The 18,323-nt window shown below is 42.8% G+C and overlaps 1 protein-coding gene and 1 long non-coding RNA gene across 2 annotated transcripts; both read right to left on the bottom strand.

Annotated features, from left to right (window-relative positions):
• Positions 1 to 3,904: 3,904 nt before the first annotated feature.
• Positions 3,905 to 4,437, bottom strand: LOC307269748. The gene is made up of 3 exons (XR_013845510.1): positions 4,358 to 4,437; positions 4,056 to 4,165; positions 3,905 to 3,977 (listed from the first exon to the last, which is right to left on the bottom strand). It is a non-coding gene; the product is annotated as an uncharacterized lncRNA (long non-coding RNA).
• A 2,196-nt stretch (positions 4,438 to 6,633) lies between these two features.
• On the bottom strand, positions 6,634 to 17,146 carry stk24b (serine/threonine kinase 24b). The gene is made up of 11 exons (XM_080053095.1): positions 16,380 to 17,146; positions 13,599 to 13,829; positions 12,636 to 12,692; positions 11,866 to 11,974; positions 11,496 to 11,653; positions 10,087 to 10,272; positions 9,832 to 9,983; positions 9,460 to 9,580; positions 9,130 to 9,198; positions 8,870 to 9,006; positions 6,634 to 8,727 (listed from the first exon to the last, which is right to left on the bottom strand). Exons 1-11 carry the CDS (start codon positions 16,419 to 16,421, stop codon positions 8,688 to 8,690), a joined length of 1,302 nt encoding a protein of 433 aa, XP_079909221.1. The 5' UTR covers positions 16,422 to 17,146; the 3' UTR covers positions 6,634 to 8,687.
• Positions 17,147 to 18,323: the final 1,177 nt, after the last annotated feature.

Genomic DNA, 18,323 nt, shown 5'->3' with positions numbered 1-18,323 from the left:
CACCTTCATAACACCATTTGGGCGGTACCGCTACAACCGTCTCTGTTTTGGAATTTCGTCCGCTCCAGAGCACTTCCAAAAACGCATGTCTCGTATCCTGGAGGGCCTAGAAGGTGTTGTATGTCAGATGGACGATGTGCTCATATGGGGTGCCACGCAGAGTGAGCATGATGAGAGGCTAAGGAAGACATTGACACGTCTGCAGGAGGCAGGGGTGACACTCAATGACAAATGTGACTTCTCAAAGAGCAGGATAAAGTTCCTGGGACAACTTATCGACGCCACTGGAGTCAGTGCAGACCCTGACAAGGTGGGCGCTGTGAAAGCCATGGCAGAGCCCAGTAACGTCAGTGAGGTGAGGCGCTTCTTGGGAATGACCAATCATCTGGGAAAATTCCTGCCTCACCTGGCGGAGAAAACGCGCCCTCTCAGAGATCTATTGAGGAAATCAAACATGTGGGCCTGGGGTCCACAACAGCAGCAAGCCTTTGAACAGATTAAGGCTGAGCTTACAACACCGCCAGGTCTTGCCTTGTATGACCCAAATGCAGACACACTTGTCTCAGCAGATTCATCTTCATACGGCATGGGTGCTGTTCTCCTCCAGCGACGAAATGGAAAAGACTGGAAGCCGGTGGCATATGCTTCGAGAGCCCTGAGCAACACGGAACAGCGGTATGCTCAAATCGAAAAAGAAGCTTTAGCCACAACATGGGCCTGTGAGAGATTTGCAGAGTTCCTTATAGGAAAGGACTTCCACGTAGAGACAGATCACAAGCCTTTGGTTCCCCTGCTAGGCTCAAAGAGTCTGGATGAACTGCCACCTCGCATACAGCGTCTACGTATGCGGCTGATGAGGTTCTCTTACACCATCTCACCTGTGCCAGGCAAGGACATCGCCACCGCTGACGTGCTCTCCAGAGCGCCAATCGAGAACACAGCGGAGGGCTTACAGGAAGAAGAGGTGAGCCTGTACGTGGACACTGTGATGGCAAACCTGCCAGCTACAGACAAAAGACTTAAAGAAATAGAAACACATCAGGACAAAGACATTGTATCCCACACACTGAAGAGATACTGCAAGGAGGGCTGGCCTGATAAATTCTCCATACAAACAGCATTCCGTCCCTACCTGCCGTTCTCAGGTGAGCTAACAGTTAATGAGGGTTTGCTACTTTACGGCTGTAGAATAGTAATTCCAGTGTCACTTAGAGCAGAGATGCTGAACAAACTGCATGAGGGCCACCTGGGACTCACTAAATGCAGAGAGAGGGCCAAGCAATCTGTGTGGTGGCCAGGCCTTAGCAAAGACCTGACACAACTGATAGAGAACTGTGATGTATGCAGTCGGGAGAGAACCAACTTTAGAGAAACACTGCAACCCACTGAGTTCCCAGCAAGACCATGGTCCACTGTGGGGGCAGATCTATTTCAGACAGAAAATAATAAGCACTATCTGGTCATTGTAGACTATTTTTCCAGATTCTTTGAAGTAGTCAAACTCACTTATACAACATCTGAGGCGGTGGTGGAGCACTTCAAATCCATATTTGCACGTCATGGCATACCAGATGTGGTGCGCTCAGACAATGGGCCACAATTTGCATCCGAGTACTTCAGGAAGTTTGCACGAGAGTGGGGTTTCAGTCATGTCACATCCAGCCCCCACTTCCCACAAAGCAACGGTGAGGCCGAGCGGGCCGTTAGGACAATCAAGGGTATCCTGAAGAAATCCAGTGACCCTTACCTTGGCCTCATGGCCTACCGGGCCGCTCCTCTGGCGAACGGACACAGTCCAGCAGAGCTCCTCATGGGCAGAAACATTAGAACACCTGTCCCTGTCATCCCATCTCAGCTTAACCCGGGCTGGACAGACATGAACAGTCTAAAAATAATTGAACAAGCATACAGACAGAAGCAGAAACTGAACTACGACCGTCGTCACAGAGCTCGAAACCTGCCACTCCTCCGACAAGGTGACCATGTGTGGGTCAAAGACATCCTTGAGAGAGGCACAGTGGTGTCAAATGCAGGCACTCCAAGATCCTACAATGTGGAGACACCTAGGGGCACGTTGCGAAGAAACAGGTACCATCTCTCGCCCACCCCTATTGCACCAGCAACACGCACCGACTTACCTGAGGATGGTGCATCCACTGCGGTGAACACACCTGTCACACCTGCAAATCCTTGTGACTCGGGGCAGCAGACACCAGTAAACGAAGGACCTGTCCCTTCCAGAGTGAGAGTACCACCAGTGTACCTAAAAGACTATGACTGTACCTAAAAGACTAAGTCCATGACTGAAGAGAAAAGAGAAAGTGATGTGCAAATGTTGTAAATGTTGTTGATGCTTGTTAGAGTATCTATTTGTTGAAATTGAAAATGCAACTGTTTACATTTGACATGATTTCATAGTTCCAGTAAGACTGACATAAAGGTTAAAAGTTTGAGATTAACATAAAACAGTCTTAGTTTAAAAACCTGTTTGCTTGAAAAGATGCAAGTGTTTAGTTTAACTCTCAAGAGGAGTGAAAGAAATAATTAATGTTTTATGAACAGGAGTTTTATTGTTTTGTTATGCATTTTCTAAGACAGCATCCTTAAGTCAGAAAGGGGGATGTAGTATTAGAGGTAATACGTTGGAACGTTCGGTATACATGTAACCTAGGCAACGGGTGGCGGGAGGCCATTAAAGGAACGGAGTTCATACCATGCAGTCACGTCTCCACGAGTCTCCTTGATATCTTAATATGTGTTGCAAGGCCAACTGAACAATTCCTACTACTGATAGGAAACTTGACACATTATCGATTATCTATTGTAGCGGCTAAGCCCTGTTGGAAGCCACTAGTTGGTTGTTAATGTGGATTGTTTAGTCGTACGCTCAGTAACAAACGGGAGTTAAGTTTGACAACAATACGGCAGATTTATTTTCCTTCATAAATCCAATCACCGGCAATAAAGTTAACTCATAATACACTTAACACAAATAACAAAACGAATTGCGGATCGCTATCACACAAAGGGCACAGTCAAAGAACTGTTCGCTTCCCAATCAACAACACCTGTTTCTCCGTTTCCTCGGGTTAAATGACCCCACGTAACCTCTGCCACACACGATACAATACAGCCCCCTAGCGGTATGGAGCACAACACATGAACATAGCTGAATAAATGAATATGGCTCCTACAGTCAATTGATGAGTTACTTTGCAAGCATAGTGATTGATTTTAATGAGGTAGCAGTAAGCATCACATGCTAGGCCTATCTCATCAGTAGATCATTGACAATGGGTCATGTCTCACGGCGAAACCCGACACTGTTAACACTACAACACTACGTTTTATCGCGTTGATTTTTTACCGTGTTATCTCTAGATTTCCCTCGCTTTATACTTTCGGCTCACCATACTAGTGGACACCATACAACATACAGTGGCATATGACGTAATTTTTGCAGCAGCAGGGCCCACAACTTAATTCACAAATATATTATCTTCTTATGTTTGGTTCCAAGTGCCTCAAAATCATTTTGTGTGTGTTATATGATGACAGAATTATAAAATATCAACAAAGTGTAGGAGATAAAGGAAGGAGGGGGTGGGGGGCAGGAGGCCATAGTCTTCATCTTCCTGGAAGTTGACGTGCTGGCTTAGTCCTGCCTTAGACCTACAGGGGCGGGGGGGGGGGGAGATAGAGACACACACACACACACACACACACACACCTCAGGTTAATAAAGCTGAAGTAGCAGTGAGATCTATTGCCATGTGTTAATAATGGAGAGCAGAGGGAACATTTGAGAAAGTGAATGAATTGGCGCACAATGACAGAAATAACTGCACAAAAAACACGGAACAACAACAAGCCAGAATATCAATATTTAAAAGTTCCTCATTGCACCTTTAAATAGTAAAATCCTGAGTGCCGGTTCTGAAGAGAGGACGACGGGTGGGAGAAAACCGGACTGCAGGCTGCAAGGAAGGAAATCAAAGGACACCTTATTTAACAGTCACTCAATTCAAATCGTAACATTCATAAATGACACTTACACGACAGTTGCACTGTGGGGGATTCACACTGGTGCTTTTAGTACGAGTAGGACGTTAGTAGGCCGCTTCGAACACAGCCACACAATCACGCCCTCAATCTGCAGGAACACCTGAGAAAAGACAGTAAAACATCTGCTCATTCATGTGTCAATCAATGCTGAGCTTGAGCAACAGGAGAAATGAACAGCTAGTGATTGTACTCATTCAGTTAGTTCAATGAATGATTACTTTAGCACCGTCTACTGCACAGAAACATCTTGCTTTTTTTAGTACTACCAAGTAGATCTCAGTTGTCTCCTCACCTGAAATCAAGTCCACGGCATGTTCGAGTCCAGCTGGCCCAATGTCCTTTGAAAACCTTTTTAAAGCTGGGGCACAATATTCTGTCAAGAGGGAAGGGGGGAAAGAAGAAAAAAATAGAAAAAGTTGTGGGAAAATTGAGTGAGTTATTATCTAATAAAGAGACTTGGGAATAAAACGAATAAGTAAAATTAATTAATAAAAATAAACAATGCAACCCTTGCCTCTTAATTTCAGTGATTCAACACACCTGTTACTTCCCCCTTGGTGGTTGTTAAGTTATCCGGGTTATGTTTTATGATTTGTGCCTTAACTTGAAAACGGCATGGCTGAGACAGGACGCATAGACGGCTCAAATCCTTTCTTGCTTTGTATTTATTCAACATGGTGAATGATGGAGCATTGGGATTAGGTTGATAACCCTAGTAGAAACACAAGATAAAAAGAAATCCAGTTAGTTCATCAATCATTCTTTAAATAAATAATTCTCTAAATAAATTCAAATGCATAATCAAACATCAATTGATGGGTGACCCCTTATTTGCAATGTCGAGTCACACAAATGCAAAGCAAAAAACAATACATACACAATGCAAATACATCACAATAAACTGATAAATAATTTTTAAAACATTTAGACAGTGATGTAGAATGGCTGCAATTAAAAGGAATTGAGTTAAAGTACAATATAGCATAATAAAAACAGTTACAGGTAGAATTTGGCAGATTAAAGATAATATGTCTGAATTGGTTAAAGGATATGAAGGTATTCCTTTGTTGCTGTAAGTTGTTCCAGGAGTCAGGGGCACTGAAGCTAAAAGCAGAAAGAGACACAATTATATTAAAAATATACATTATAAAATATACATTATGAACGATAATATAACCTCGTTTACCATATATTTAATACGCTGATCTATTCATTTAAACCACTAAGTGAGTTATCGTTTAATCAATGGCGCTACTGGTGAACAAACATTTCCACCACGTGCGCTTCCACCACATGTGCGCAAGACGTCAGTATCGTCCACGCCATCACATAAGACAAACTTACCTGACATTACCATGTGGGAAAGAAGAGTAGGAAATGGTTAAATTCAAACATATTTAAATAAAAATTGATGCTGGTGGTAGTAATACAGGCTCTTTAGACTGGTATGTAAACAAAGGGGGCCCTGTGTATTAACACTGGACGATGAGTAGATATCATGAAAGACATGGCATGAACGAAACCAAAAGTGCCAGAAAAACTGCGCATTGTGCAAATTACATTTCGAACGGTGTAGAAAAACAAAAAAAGCAATGAAATACCAATAAGTACTGGGCCGTTCTCCCGTTTGCACAAACCCTTTCAAGGCAACTGGAAACCCCGGATATTTATCAACTAACCTCACGTGCTCATTCACCTCACGTGACGCAATCAGGTAAACGCTGCCAGGTGTGATCATAAATTAAATCCTGCGTCATTCCTAGGAAAACCCCACCACTAAACAACGACCCCAAGTGTTATTAAAATAAATACATACACAGTAAAAAGTGCTAGGTTATTTTTGTAAAAACACTACTGGGTTGTTTATGATGGGTAAATGGTATAGAGGCTTTTACCCAAAATGTAATAACTCCTGGTCGATTATGTAACAAAATGCTGCGCCCAACAACTTATCACATTTTGGGTCAGTTATTAATTATGGAGCGAGCAAAATATGTTTTGTAGTGTGGCACCAAAGTTTGTGTATTCCACTTTGAGCCTAGAATTACATTAGAACTATTGACAGAATGCTTTCATGTAATACAATTACTAAACTAGTAGGAGAAGAATATTTTGCTTGCTCCATAATGTATAGCCTAATGAGTAATTGTTACATTTTGGGAAAAAAGTTACAACCAAGTGTTAGAAACAACTCACTCAAACATACTGCACATACATCAAATTCTTACACATAAATGCACCAGGAATAATAATCTAATAATTATTATGTATACCATTTATAATGGTTTATTGTCATAAGCAAAATAATTACAGCAGCAGTCATTGGCAATGAAATTATTAAGTACCAGGCTCCTCTCAACAATCCAATATAGAAGAAGAAAATACTTTTGATAATGTATACACATGTTTAAAAGGCTTTTCTTTCCTTTATAGATACTATGTCACATGAGTACATTTGTTTAAGGCTTTCTACAAAATCTTAGGCTTCTTTGTTGATTGTTCTTTAATGAAATATCACATTGAAATCCAGAAAATGAGACATCCTCAAACACAAGGTTTTCAGTTAGCATTAGATCTTTATTTCTCATGTCACTTTGAAAGCTTACAAGGAGCTTACATTTAACTTGGGATTTCTCAAATGACACAAGCAAAGATTATATACAGTACTATAAACTGTCAGCTATAGAGGAGACCAAATGTACACATGTTGTAGTTATTTCCGTAGCATATGTTTTCCTGTAAGGTATAGATTTTTTTTTGTGTGCCAGAGCAGGCGCCCATATCCATATAGCATTCCATACTTAACTCTGCAGTTATAAAAATATCAGATATTTCTTAATTTCTTTCTATCCCTGTGTTGACAAGTGCATCTTGATGCAACTCCTCAACATTATTGCTGCATTAGCACAGTAGTAAATTCTGGAACTCTTAAGTAAACATATATAGTAAAACATGGCTATTAGCAACTTTTTTCATTTTTTCCCCCTCTTACAGGTTTCTTTAAATACTCGACACTCTTTCAAAGTGCAAAAACTGATCCGAAACTTAAAAACAACAAACAATGTGCAAATCATAGGCTACTACAAATGTCTGGTGAAAGCGTAAAAAGGACATGGCACTGCTAGCGTGGTGTTGAAGTGAGAACAGAAATATCCAGAGCGAAGTTGACATAAGGATGGCATTGATTTTCTGTAGCTTGGCTGGTCCTGTTGTACGCTTTAGTTTGGCTGCGGGCTAACGTCATGATGCGATACCCTGCGATGGTTCTCTACGGTTACTCCTCCACTTAAGCTTTAAAGTAATTAATGTTAAGGATAAATCACAAGCCAATGAAACAAATAATACTTCACGTGATATCAGCATCCAGCGACAAACACTGGTTCCCCCTTTGTAATTGTCCTTGGCTCCACTCAATATCGTTATTCTTACTTTAAGAGCCATATCTACCTTCATTTTTGTCCTACACCATTTCAAAACTGAATTAAATTCTCTAAACATAAGCAAAAAGGTAGGAGCTTTCCCCTCCCTCCCTGATAAGGAAAAACAAAAGGAAAAGCTTCTGCCTCAAACAAAGTAAGCTTAGTATCATAGTTAGTCCGATGATGATTGAAATGGAAGATTGGAACTCTAGTCACTTAGAAAAGAAAACACTGATACTGAATTTGACTCACGGCGAGCAAAAGAAAACAAACTAGAACATGTGATGAAATGCCAGAACATAGATGTGTGGATCTGAAAAAAGGCAAGGCATTTTCTGTTCCGTCTCTCGGAGTAACCTTTGAAATCTTTAAATATCTACTTTTTTTTTTAAACATCATCGATATCTACAAAATGCGCATGACCATCTTGTACACAGTGATTCATTTACCGCAATGACAACTCATAATCATGTACAGCATGGCGACCCCCTCACCCCACATCCCCTCCTGCTGCTGCCTCCAAGTCCACTTAAAGCACTTTACCTGAGGTTTCATTAAGAATGCTGCAATTTGCCTTAACAGGGAGTCTTACATACGCCAGAGCACACACACACAAACCCGCTCACAGACACACACAAAGACACAGACAAAGACACACACACCCACAGCTTGCACACTTAGATAATATCCCTGCAGGTTCATCAAGCATGCTTTTTCAGAGGTTCTGGGGATATCACGCCTGCATTAAGAGGGGGATTAAAGTCTTGTCTCGGATTCGGGGAAAAGATTTTCGGCTCCTCGTCAAGCAAAAAAAAATTCCGCCGGTGTGAGAGGCTAGAGCATTGTCACGAACACGAATCCCCCCCCAGAGTCTGACTTGGCTGTTGCTGTATTTTTATGTGGGTCGCTCCCACTTTAAGTCCTGTGACATCACAGCCGATTTCAAGGGATTTGGCTGCCCCTCCACACACCCCCAAACATCTCCTCAAATAAGTGGCTGAAGGAAGCTCTCCAGATTGTCTATGTTCAGTCATTTTTTTTTAACTTCAGCCCCCCCCCCCCCCACACACACACACACCAGAGGTCCACCATGGTCAGCTGGTATTGAATGACTCTGGCTTTTACCCCTCTGACCAGGCTGTAGTATTAGGGGTGGTGGCGAGGGGCCTGGGAGAACTGGGCTGGGGCAGAGAGGGCACATCACTATGGGGAGGAGGAGGAGGACGTCCTGCTTGTGGAGAAACTGCAAAGAAAGGAAAACAAAGATGAAGGATTACTGTCACATGTTGTATATCTATCTATCTATCTATCTATCTATCTATCTATCTATCTATCTATCAAAAAATAGATACCGTGATTGCATACAAATGAGTGTCAGATGTTACCTCTGGAGCCTGTGGACCATGTGAGCCACCAGGGAGTCGGAGATGCCGGGGAAGGCCTCCTCAGCCAGCAGGATGGCCTCCCTCAGCTCATCTAGGACCATGGGGTTCCCATTCACCTGCTCCTGTCTGGCCTTCAGCTGGGGAGATAAGACAAGAACCCGACAGATAAGAAAGTGACAGGTCAGATGTTAGGCCTAGTCATAGCTATGTGAGATCTGTGGCCAGCCTCTAATGTTGGTTATCCAGATGGAGCTTCTTACCTCAGCTAATGCAGGAGAGATGACTGTGGTCAGGCTCTGTGAATAAGGCCTCTTTGGAATGTCTTTTGTCTGTGGAAGAATAGAAGAGAGATATGTGAGATGTGTGGGAGGAAATTAAAGAAGTGCATCTTCACCTTAAGGGGGGGATCTTAGTAAATCAGCTCTGCATGAATATCTCCCAAAAAAAACATCAACCCATAATTACCATGCACGTTGTTGCAAATTTGTTCTCTCAAAAATGGAAACAAAGATGGCTTTGGGCGACTGTTAATGTTAGATTTGGGAGAGGAAATGAGAGCCTAAATAAGACTCTAGGCGGAGATGTCTGACCTGGTCTGTTCCCGACTGTCCCTCCCCGTTCTGCAGCTTCTTGGGGTCTTTCTCTCGGATGGTAAAGATCCAGTCGTCACTGCCGAAGTCATTCCCGCCCGACGCCTGGCCATCCGCCTCTCTGATTGCACGCATACAACAACGGTATTTGAACATTTAGCGGGGGGAAGGGTAATAAAGTCATGCATGTTAAAGGGCTTTAAGGCTCATAAACAATGTGGGAGGAAAGCAGCAAAGAGGATGTGTATCTCCCCCCCCCCCCCCGGCAGAACGTGTTTGTATCGAATTGACTTTAGTACTTTTGGGGCATAATAGCATGCAGTAAATCTAAAAGCAAACATCAATAAATGAAGGGAGACTTATCAGACTTACGAGTCCTCCTCATCGGAACTGGACTCTGTTGTGGTTCTGGACTGCTCTGCCTTCCACCTCTTGTACTTGTCCACCAGCTCCGTCAGGTAGGAGGTCTTTTTGGCGTGGCGAACGATCAGCTTGTGCTTCAGCAGCTCTTTGGCGGTCGGCCTCTGTGGGAAATCAAGACGAAGTAGTGAGCAGGTGGAAGTGTGGAGTCCGAGTTGTCTGTATGGATAAAAACATGGTCTTTCATACGTATAAAAAACGACTTACAAAACTTGGTTCTTTGTTGAGACAGGCCTCGATAAACTCCTTGAGCGGTTTGCTGTAGTTGCCCTCCAGCGTGGGCGGGTTGTTCTTTGGGATGAGGAATAACACCTTCATGGGATGGAGCTCCGAGTGGGGCGGCTCCCCTTTGGCCAGCTCGATGGCTGTGATGCCCAGAGACCAGATATCAGCCTGGAAGGAGCACAGAGACACGCTGACAACTTAAAGCAAACCAACCAACAGAGCTAGTTGTCTTCATTTGCACACTTTTATCATGTTGTGGCTCCATTCCTCTTGTTACTTCATGACCTCCCTTAGCTTTGTGGAACTTCATCTAAATGTATCCTTTTAGTGCTCTAAATTGTAATTCTTAGTGCAAAGTGCAGCGTAATGAATCTCAGCACAACCCCTTTGTAGAAATCCTTGACCTTCCACCAGAAGTGGGTACAGTAGCCAAAAAGGTGTGCTCAAAGTAACTGCGTAAGTGAAGGAACGCAGCCAAAAACTAGAGGAGAAAAAAACCAAGCATTCTACTGCTTCTCTGCCCTTGCTGGTGTATTGCCATGTTTCTTGGCGCAGTAGCACCACCTGTAGATGAGTGGCACAGTACTAAGCCATTAGTAGGAATGTGTATCATGCCACTAGAGGTCTAAATCTCTACAGGGAACCTTCACAGATGAGCCAATTTTCACTCTTAATATAGCTGTACATGTTTGACAACGTTTCTGCACATTAAACAACTTTTCACACATTTCACATTAACATTTCTTTATTACAGGTTTTAAACAAAAAAAACAATTGGTGGACAGCTCAGTTTCCAGTTTCAGAGAGAGTGACTGTCAGAGCAGTGATAGAAAGATGCGCCTGTGTATTGAGAGCTCAAAGAAAGTGCTGAGGCATCTCAGCCTTCTACACTCCCTTCCAGTTGGCCAAAGCACTGGAATGTGTCTTTAAAAAGGTGAAAGCTACTTGGCTTGGAACTGCTGTGGGAGTTGGCTATGGCACGCACAGCTCAATACCTCATCTGCAGGGTAAAATGATGCCAAGTGCATTCAAGGCACATCTGGAGACTAAACAGCCCCTCATTAGCTGGATGAATACTAGCAAAATATAGAATACAAGAAAGGTAATGGGTATCACTATTAGGGAGACTCTCAAGGGGACCATTACCACTTGCAGGGCCAGCCTATCTATGAACACTGAACAGTATTCTTCCCTGCAATTTAGTATGACAGAAAAAGATATAGGATGTCCCAATCTATTTGGTCAAAGGCAGTATGCAGAGAAACACTACAGTGCCACCAAAACATTCTAGTGGGGCACAAACTTACTGTTTTAAAGTGCTGTTCTTAAAGAGATTTACTGTAAATAGACCAGAGAGTGTACAGAAGAATAAATGCGACACTTGGCCCTACCTTGGAGTCATAGGCCGACTGTTTGATGACCTCGGGGGCCATCCAGAAGGGCGTGCCCACAAAGGTGTTGCGCTTGATCTGCGTGTCGGTGAGCTGCCCCGCCACGCCAAAATCAGCCAGCTTCACCTCTCCTTGTTCGGACAGCAGCACGTTGGCAGCTGTGGAGGAGAGGGGTGGGCAGACAGGAAAGGGGGAATTGAGAAGAAAAACCTTTTAGCTGAACCACCACAGTCGTTTGTCTTAACTCCCACATGAAACACTTACCTATATAATGAACGGAGCCGTAAGCGGACGTCAATACCATTAACGGGCTATGTGATACTTGCGTGCGCTTGCTGATGCCATTAAGTCAGATGAGCAGCATTCTTACCTTTGATGTCCCGGTGGATCTTCTTCTCAGAGTGCAGGTACTCCAGACCCTTGAGGATCTCTCTCAGGATGGTGGCGATCTGGGTCTCGTCCAGCGATCCGGGCTCCATCTTTACAAAGGAAAAACAAGACAAATACAGTGAGCCGCAGAAGAAAATAGTCCCTAGAAATGTACTGTGTTTTCAAGGGGTGAGAATTGTCGAGCCCAATTTGACTGCGAATCTCACAGGTGAGGAGTCACAAAATGTGGTTATGAAATTAAGGTAATTCTACTCTGTTTATATGGAGGTACTGAATGTTTGATTTTACGCAGAACTGTTTGGTTTTTCCCCAATATATGGTTTCCCAGCCGTAACATGATAGAACTGTTGCAACACAACATAGTGCTGTCGCTAATGTAAAAGTAAAAAAATTCAGTTTTATGAAATGTTGTTGTCAGGGACAATGAGCAGATGTGCTACATCAACAGCAAAGCCCAATAAATGTTTGCGGAATTTATTATTTCAGTCAACAATGAATATCACAAAATCTAAAGATCTAAAAATCCTTATTCTAGCTAAAACAAATAATACTGAATAACTGTGTATTGTATTAAAACAGATTTCTCTGCATCCCTCTATTAGATTTCTATGGCTGGATTTATTTTCATTGTATTGTGGAATTAGTAGAAAGTCCTTACACATATTACGATATTTCATCGTCTTTTTGGGGGATCAGGAAGATAGCTCGGAGCTCAGAGCAACAAAAGAAGATGAAGCAGGAGTCACTCACCAAATCTAATGCCGAGCCACCACCTAAATACTCCATAATGATCCATAACTTTGTGTCCTGTGAACAGAGGAGAAAGTCAAAGAGAAGGTAGTCAGTTTCCAGTGATGTGCTGAAGGGGGCCATGAAGTACAGTGATGCATTTGTGGACAAACATCCACAGCTGGTTAATGAAGGTTGTTACTGGCTTATTGCTAGGTGGCAAGAGTAAAAGGTGGGGTCAGCGTTTCTCAAGAATGTTTGTTCTCAAAATCATATTTAATCAAAATAAGGGAATATTTCTTCACAATTTGCTACCTGTCCGTATGATGAAAAATAATTCAGTGTTAATACACAGCATAGGCACAATAAATTGGTATGTAAACAAAGGGGGTCCACAGTAGCTAGCAACATGCCTGTAGTGTTTACAGAGCCTAGGCTTCGTATTGACATCAGATTTCTTTTCAGGGCACAAACAGTATAAACAGATAGCGGTAACTTGAGGAGATATTAACCGATTTTGACAAAAAGGGATTTTGACAACAAGCATTCTCCAGAATCGCTGACTCCCACCTTTAAGTTTGTTCCTAAAAAAAATGTCACAATGACACCTAAGGGGCTTTGTGGGTTTCAGAAGTCGCCTGAGGATAATCCCTTTTTAATTTGGGATTATTCAGGGGAAAAACAGTGGGTAGATGGAGAGAAGTTTTTTTTCGGTCTCATCCTATCTTTGCTCACTTATGTGGAAATCAGATGCAAAAATACTGAACTACTAAATGAAATTCTATTGCCTATAATAAATTGGACCTGTGTTAGTATATCAGTGTGTGTGTGTGTGTGTGTGTGTGTGTGTGTGTGTGTGTGTGTGTGTGTGTGTGCGTGCGTGCGTGCGTGCGTGCGTGCGTGCGTGCGTGCGTGCGTGCGTGCGTGCGTGCGTGCGTGCGTGCGTGCGTGCGTGCGTGTGTGTGCGTGTGTGACAAAGCGCACCTTGAGGTATGAGCCGTAGTACTTGGTGACAAAGGGGCTGTCACACTGGCTGAGCACGGTGATCTCCTGCTGGATGTCCTCGATCTCGTCCTCCGCCTCCTCCAGGTCTATGGTCTTGATGGCCACCACTTTCTGCGTGCGGTTGTCGATGCCTTTGAACACCTCGCCAAACGAGCCCTTGCCGATGCGCTCCAGCTTGGTGAAGAGCTCCTCCGGGTCCGCTTTGGTATTCTGGGGGGGGGGGGGAGTAAATAGACCAACACCAGCAGGGTGTCATTCTTACAGGATACATTGATTCACTCACTGCAACGCGCCTTGTGTTGAAAGACACAGGGGAGAATGAAAGGGAGAACAGTGCAACAATTGGAAAACATGTGGGCCACACAATGAATTTAAATTTGAGTCCTTTCAATACCCTTTTTTATGTTTTATGTTTGATTGTTATTCCTTCCAATAATCAATTAGACAATGAAATGTTTGAAAACTGTGTCTCAGACCAACAATCCAAAACCCCCAATATATTTAATAAGCATTACTAGGACGGGATAGAAGCAGGGAATCTTCCAAGCGGAGAAAATGAAAAAGAATATTTTTGAAAATTCTGGTTGAATTTGGATCAATCACTAGTTGTATCTGTGAAGTGTTTATTGAAGAAAGCTGAAAATATGTCCAGTGGATTCTATGACGAGATGTATTTCCAATTAATCTGGGGTGGCAAACTGTAGAATGTGTATCGGAGCAGTGACTGAAAAAAAAAAAAAAAAAAACTATTTGAATGCCACAGTAAATGAATTAGAGCGACTTCACTCTTTAGACGCTGCTGTGAGGGAAACACAAGAGCAGGCGCTGACCAAAACAACTTTCTTCTACGACCTGGAGAGGTCAACATGCCCAATTCAAGAAGGCTACCCAAATCAATACATGAAAGGGCGGCCCCATGCAGGAAAGGGGAATGATCCCTTCTCTCTGTGTGCCATGAGAAGAGATTTATTGAACAAAGTAAACTAGCCATTCCCTAACCCTAATGGAAAGCATGGTGCCAAGTAGATGAAAACACGATTAAAGTGATGAGTAGCATTTCATTAACAACAAGGCACTCTTTGCAGTAGTAAGGGTTCAAACGAGAACTGGGGACTGGAGGTCAAATGCTGACTTTTTTCAGTCATATTTACAACTTATTTTAGTAGATTCAGTCAGTCTTAAAGATGGTAGATCAGCAATTATAGAACATGCCAGCTGTCAAAAACACTGCCTTTTAGTCAAAATCTGGGAAAATCTGCCCACAATAAGATACCTGTATGTATGTACTGTGTGTGTGCAATGAAAAAAAATCCAGTCCTAATACACAGCCTAGGCTCTATAAATGGGCACGTTGCTAGCTATGGTGGGCCCCCTTTGTTTACATACCAATTTACAGAGCATAGGCTGTATGTTAACACAAGATTTTTTTCAGCAAACACACAGTAAGGACAAGTAGCAGATATTCACTGATTTTATTAAAAAGGGATTTGGCAAAAAGGATTCTCCAGAATCACTGACCCCACCTTTTAAAATCAGATTAAATATTTTGAGAGAATTCAACAGATAAGGTTAAAACTTTAAATGCACTCGCTCTCCGTCTCCTGCAGCAGTTTAATCAGAGACCCATCGTTACAGGGAACAATCTGACTCTTCACTCGCCTTTCTTCACTACTTAAAATGAGTTATTATGTTTTAAATGGACTAGAGCACTTGGTGCCAGACACCCAAGTGTCAGCCTCTGGTGCATCCTCCCTGCAGGATACTGTAACTGCATGAATTTACTTGAACACCTGAGGAAACTGCTAACAAGCCTGCAGAGGAGGGACACAAACTGGCAGCAAGGAAGGCAGTTTACATTAGCAGCAGTTATCTCCCCAACACAATTATCCCCCATGGGCGAAAAATCCTAAAGATAGCAGCAGAGGCAAGAACAAGGCTCATTTGTGCATAATAGTTGCTTTGTGCGCAGGGGGGATTGCTTTCAAGTCAGGTCTTAAATAATCTGATTTTTTTTTTTTAAAACACAATGTGTTTCTTTTGCAACCACGGAAAGATGTAAATGAACTTTCTGATTTTGTTGTCTGGAGTCTTTCGATGACATTAGCTACACGTCTGTCTGACATCATTTATTTTGACCCGTTCAGGATCCAATTATGATACACACAAAAAGTAATATAAATGGTGGATTTCTACCCTTACAGCACTAACGCATTACAAAAATACAGATACAATACTTTAATATAGCCTGTGTATTTTTTACATCAACTGGAATTGAGGAAGAGCTTAACTGGAGAGACCACCAAATAGTCCAAAAATCAAGTTTCTTGAGAGAAAAAAAAAAAGTTAAATTAATAAAGAGTTCAATATCAATAAATAAAGTGTCTTTTCTTTACAACACAGCAGTGAAACTTGTTTATGGTCCACACAATGTCACTTTTGGGGGTACTGGTAGAATATTATTGCAACCTCTCAAATTATCTGCTTCTCCAAGCATCCTGGTAAAGTTATGTACAACTCTCCATTGGAATGGACGGGAGATCTGAACGGGTTAATTCATTCTGCAGCATTAATGTGCAACACTTGGTTGCGTCACGGTCTATTATAAAATTATCATATTTTACAGTGATTTTAAAATGACCCGAATCACTGTTGGGTGGGTGTGTGAGTGCGCGGTGCACAAACCAACAGCAGAGAGTGAAAGAGTGTACATTTTGTTCCAGCACCGACCTCAGCTTCTAATTCAAAAGACATCGTTCTTACCTGCATGCCCGGCAGGTGACCCTGAATGGGAGAGTGAGCCATGGTGATGGGGAGCGGGTCTGCGCTTCTCCTCCTCGGCTTGACTTATGTTCCAGTCCCGTTAATGTTAGCTAACCTCCAGGACGCCCGGTCACATAGGGCCCGACGAAAACCGCCTTTTGGGTACTTTTACAAAGAGAAAAAAATGTCCTTCCACAGACAAAAAAGAAGCCTTCCACAGAAGCTATTCCCGTGTCGGAACAAGAACCCAAGTCACCCAAAACAGCTGAGCAAGCTAACAGGGGTGTGCTAATGCTATTGCTGCACACACAAGAACACCGCAATGTTACTTTGCTATCCAGCTGGCTAACAAGTAGCAGGTTAAATTCGGGATTCCCCACTCAGGGAAGGGGAGTTAGACTGCTGCGACTAATTTTCACTCAAAGCAGCAGCAACTATTTATTCTGAAAAAAGAAAATGTACCCGGCTGTCACTTGGTGTTGTCAGTTAGCTAGCATGGTTAGCTCGCGAGCATAGCAAGCCGACCTGACAAACGCTGTGTCCGCCGCTTGCTGGCCCGGTGCACGGTGGTGTGTCTGCATGCCCGAAAATGTCACCGCGTCTCCAACAAACCCACAATGGAGCGTCTTTTTCTTTCTTTCTTGTATTCCTTTGCACCAGCTCGTCTCAGGCAGCGCTGCAGGTTTTTCCGCTGCAGGCGGAGGGTCGCTCAGCCAGTTGTTTTTGTTTCCTCCCTCACTTTCGTCCCGTTCCCCCGGCCATCTTGTCGGTGCCGTGACGCCTGACGCACGCTTGGGCGGATCCGGATCGACAAATGACATCCTGGGCTGGCTCCTTCGTGGGTCAGGTGTTGGTGCCAGGTGGATGGCGAATGGACCGGAGGAGGTTGCACCAGTGAAATTCCCTTTTAAACCGTGTTGTTTTGGGCTGTGCACAACAATCCCACATTAGGAATTTCAACTAGATGTGTGCTAGTCACAAAACTGTGATTGGCTATTTAATAGGACTATTTTATATGGGGTGTATAACTGCTTCAATCCTGGTTTTATTCCAGAGATTATACATTTATCTTATTAATTACGAGTGATTATTATTTTCCTAATTATTGTCTTATACTTGATTTCTCTCTGTCTCTCTCTGTCTCTCTCTCTCTAGCTCTCTCTCTATCTCTCTCTCTATCTCTCTCTCTCTCTCTCTCACACACACACACACACACACACACACACACACACACTGAGTAGGATACCTTTTTTTAATCATGTTTGAGCATGTTTTAATTTGTGCTGTTTATGGTACAGTTGTTTTGTAAATTGGTGATGAATAACGGATCTACCAACGGGTGTGAATAAAAAAGTAACCTTAAACTTAAAGTGCTTATAATGCGCACGTTATCCTTGATTGATTGATTTTATTTGATATAAAATATGAACAGCACTGTGTCATACATTAAAATACATAAATAGCCAGGGATAACACAAAAAAGCCCGAAGACTTATTTCCATTGTGAAGGCTTATTTCCATTCCTTCGCAGATCCATGAACAAAAGACTAGGCTACTACTGACCAAATCACTGAAATTGTCTTTGCCTGTCTTGACTCACCAATAATGACATTTCATTATCAAACACATTCAACTAGTAACTTTAAAAAAATAAAATGGCAGCAACTTGTTTTGTTGTTGTAGGCCTACTGTTTTTCATGTAGGCTAGTAGGCTATTAGCCTACAACAGTGAATTGAGATGACACAAATTCCACTGTGAGTGAATCAATTTGTAATGATTTTCCATCCAATGCTACAGTCTAATCGACGCTTCGTACGTTTCACCAGAAGGGCGCGCCAGTGTTTAGACAAAGAAAATAAACCTAGCAGCATCCTTGTGTAATGTGGGATGCTGATGCCGGTGCACCATCGAGTGCTGCAGCCATAACACACCGATGGTATGGC

Source organism: Ammodytes marinus (genome assembly GCF_949987685.1).
Source record: "Ammodytes marinus genome assembly, chromosome: 24".
Classification (NCBI taxonomy): domain Eukaryota; kingdom Metazoa; phylum Chordata; class Actinopteri; order Uranoscopiformes; family Ammodytidae; genus Ammodytes; species Ammodytes marinus.
The sequence above is the reverse complement of the archived record's forward strand: the minus strand, read 5'-3'. Positions and strand labels throughout refer to the sequence as shown.

What these genes read in the sequence shown, in the direction of transcription:
- stk24b (XM_080053095.1), bottom strand. Translation starts at nt 16,421, where the DNA reads ATGGCTCACTCTCCCATTCAGGGTCACCTGCCGGGCATGCAG. An exon ending in ACTACGGCTCATACCTCAAG is followed by an intron (nt 12,693 to 13,598) that starts GTGCGCTTTGTC and finishes CTCTGTTCACAG; the next exon opens with GACACAAAGTTATGGATCAT. An exon ending in GTGGCTCGGCATTAGATTTG is followed by an intron (nt 11,975 to 12,635) that starts GTGAGTGACTCC and finishes TCCTTTGTAAAG; the next exon opens with ATGGAGCCCGGATCGCTGGA.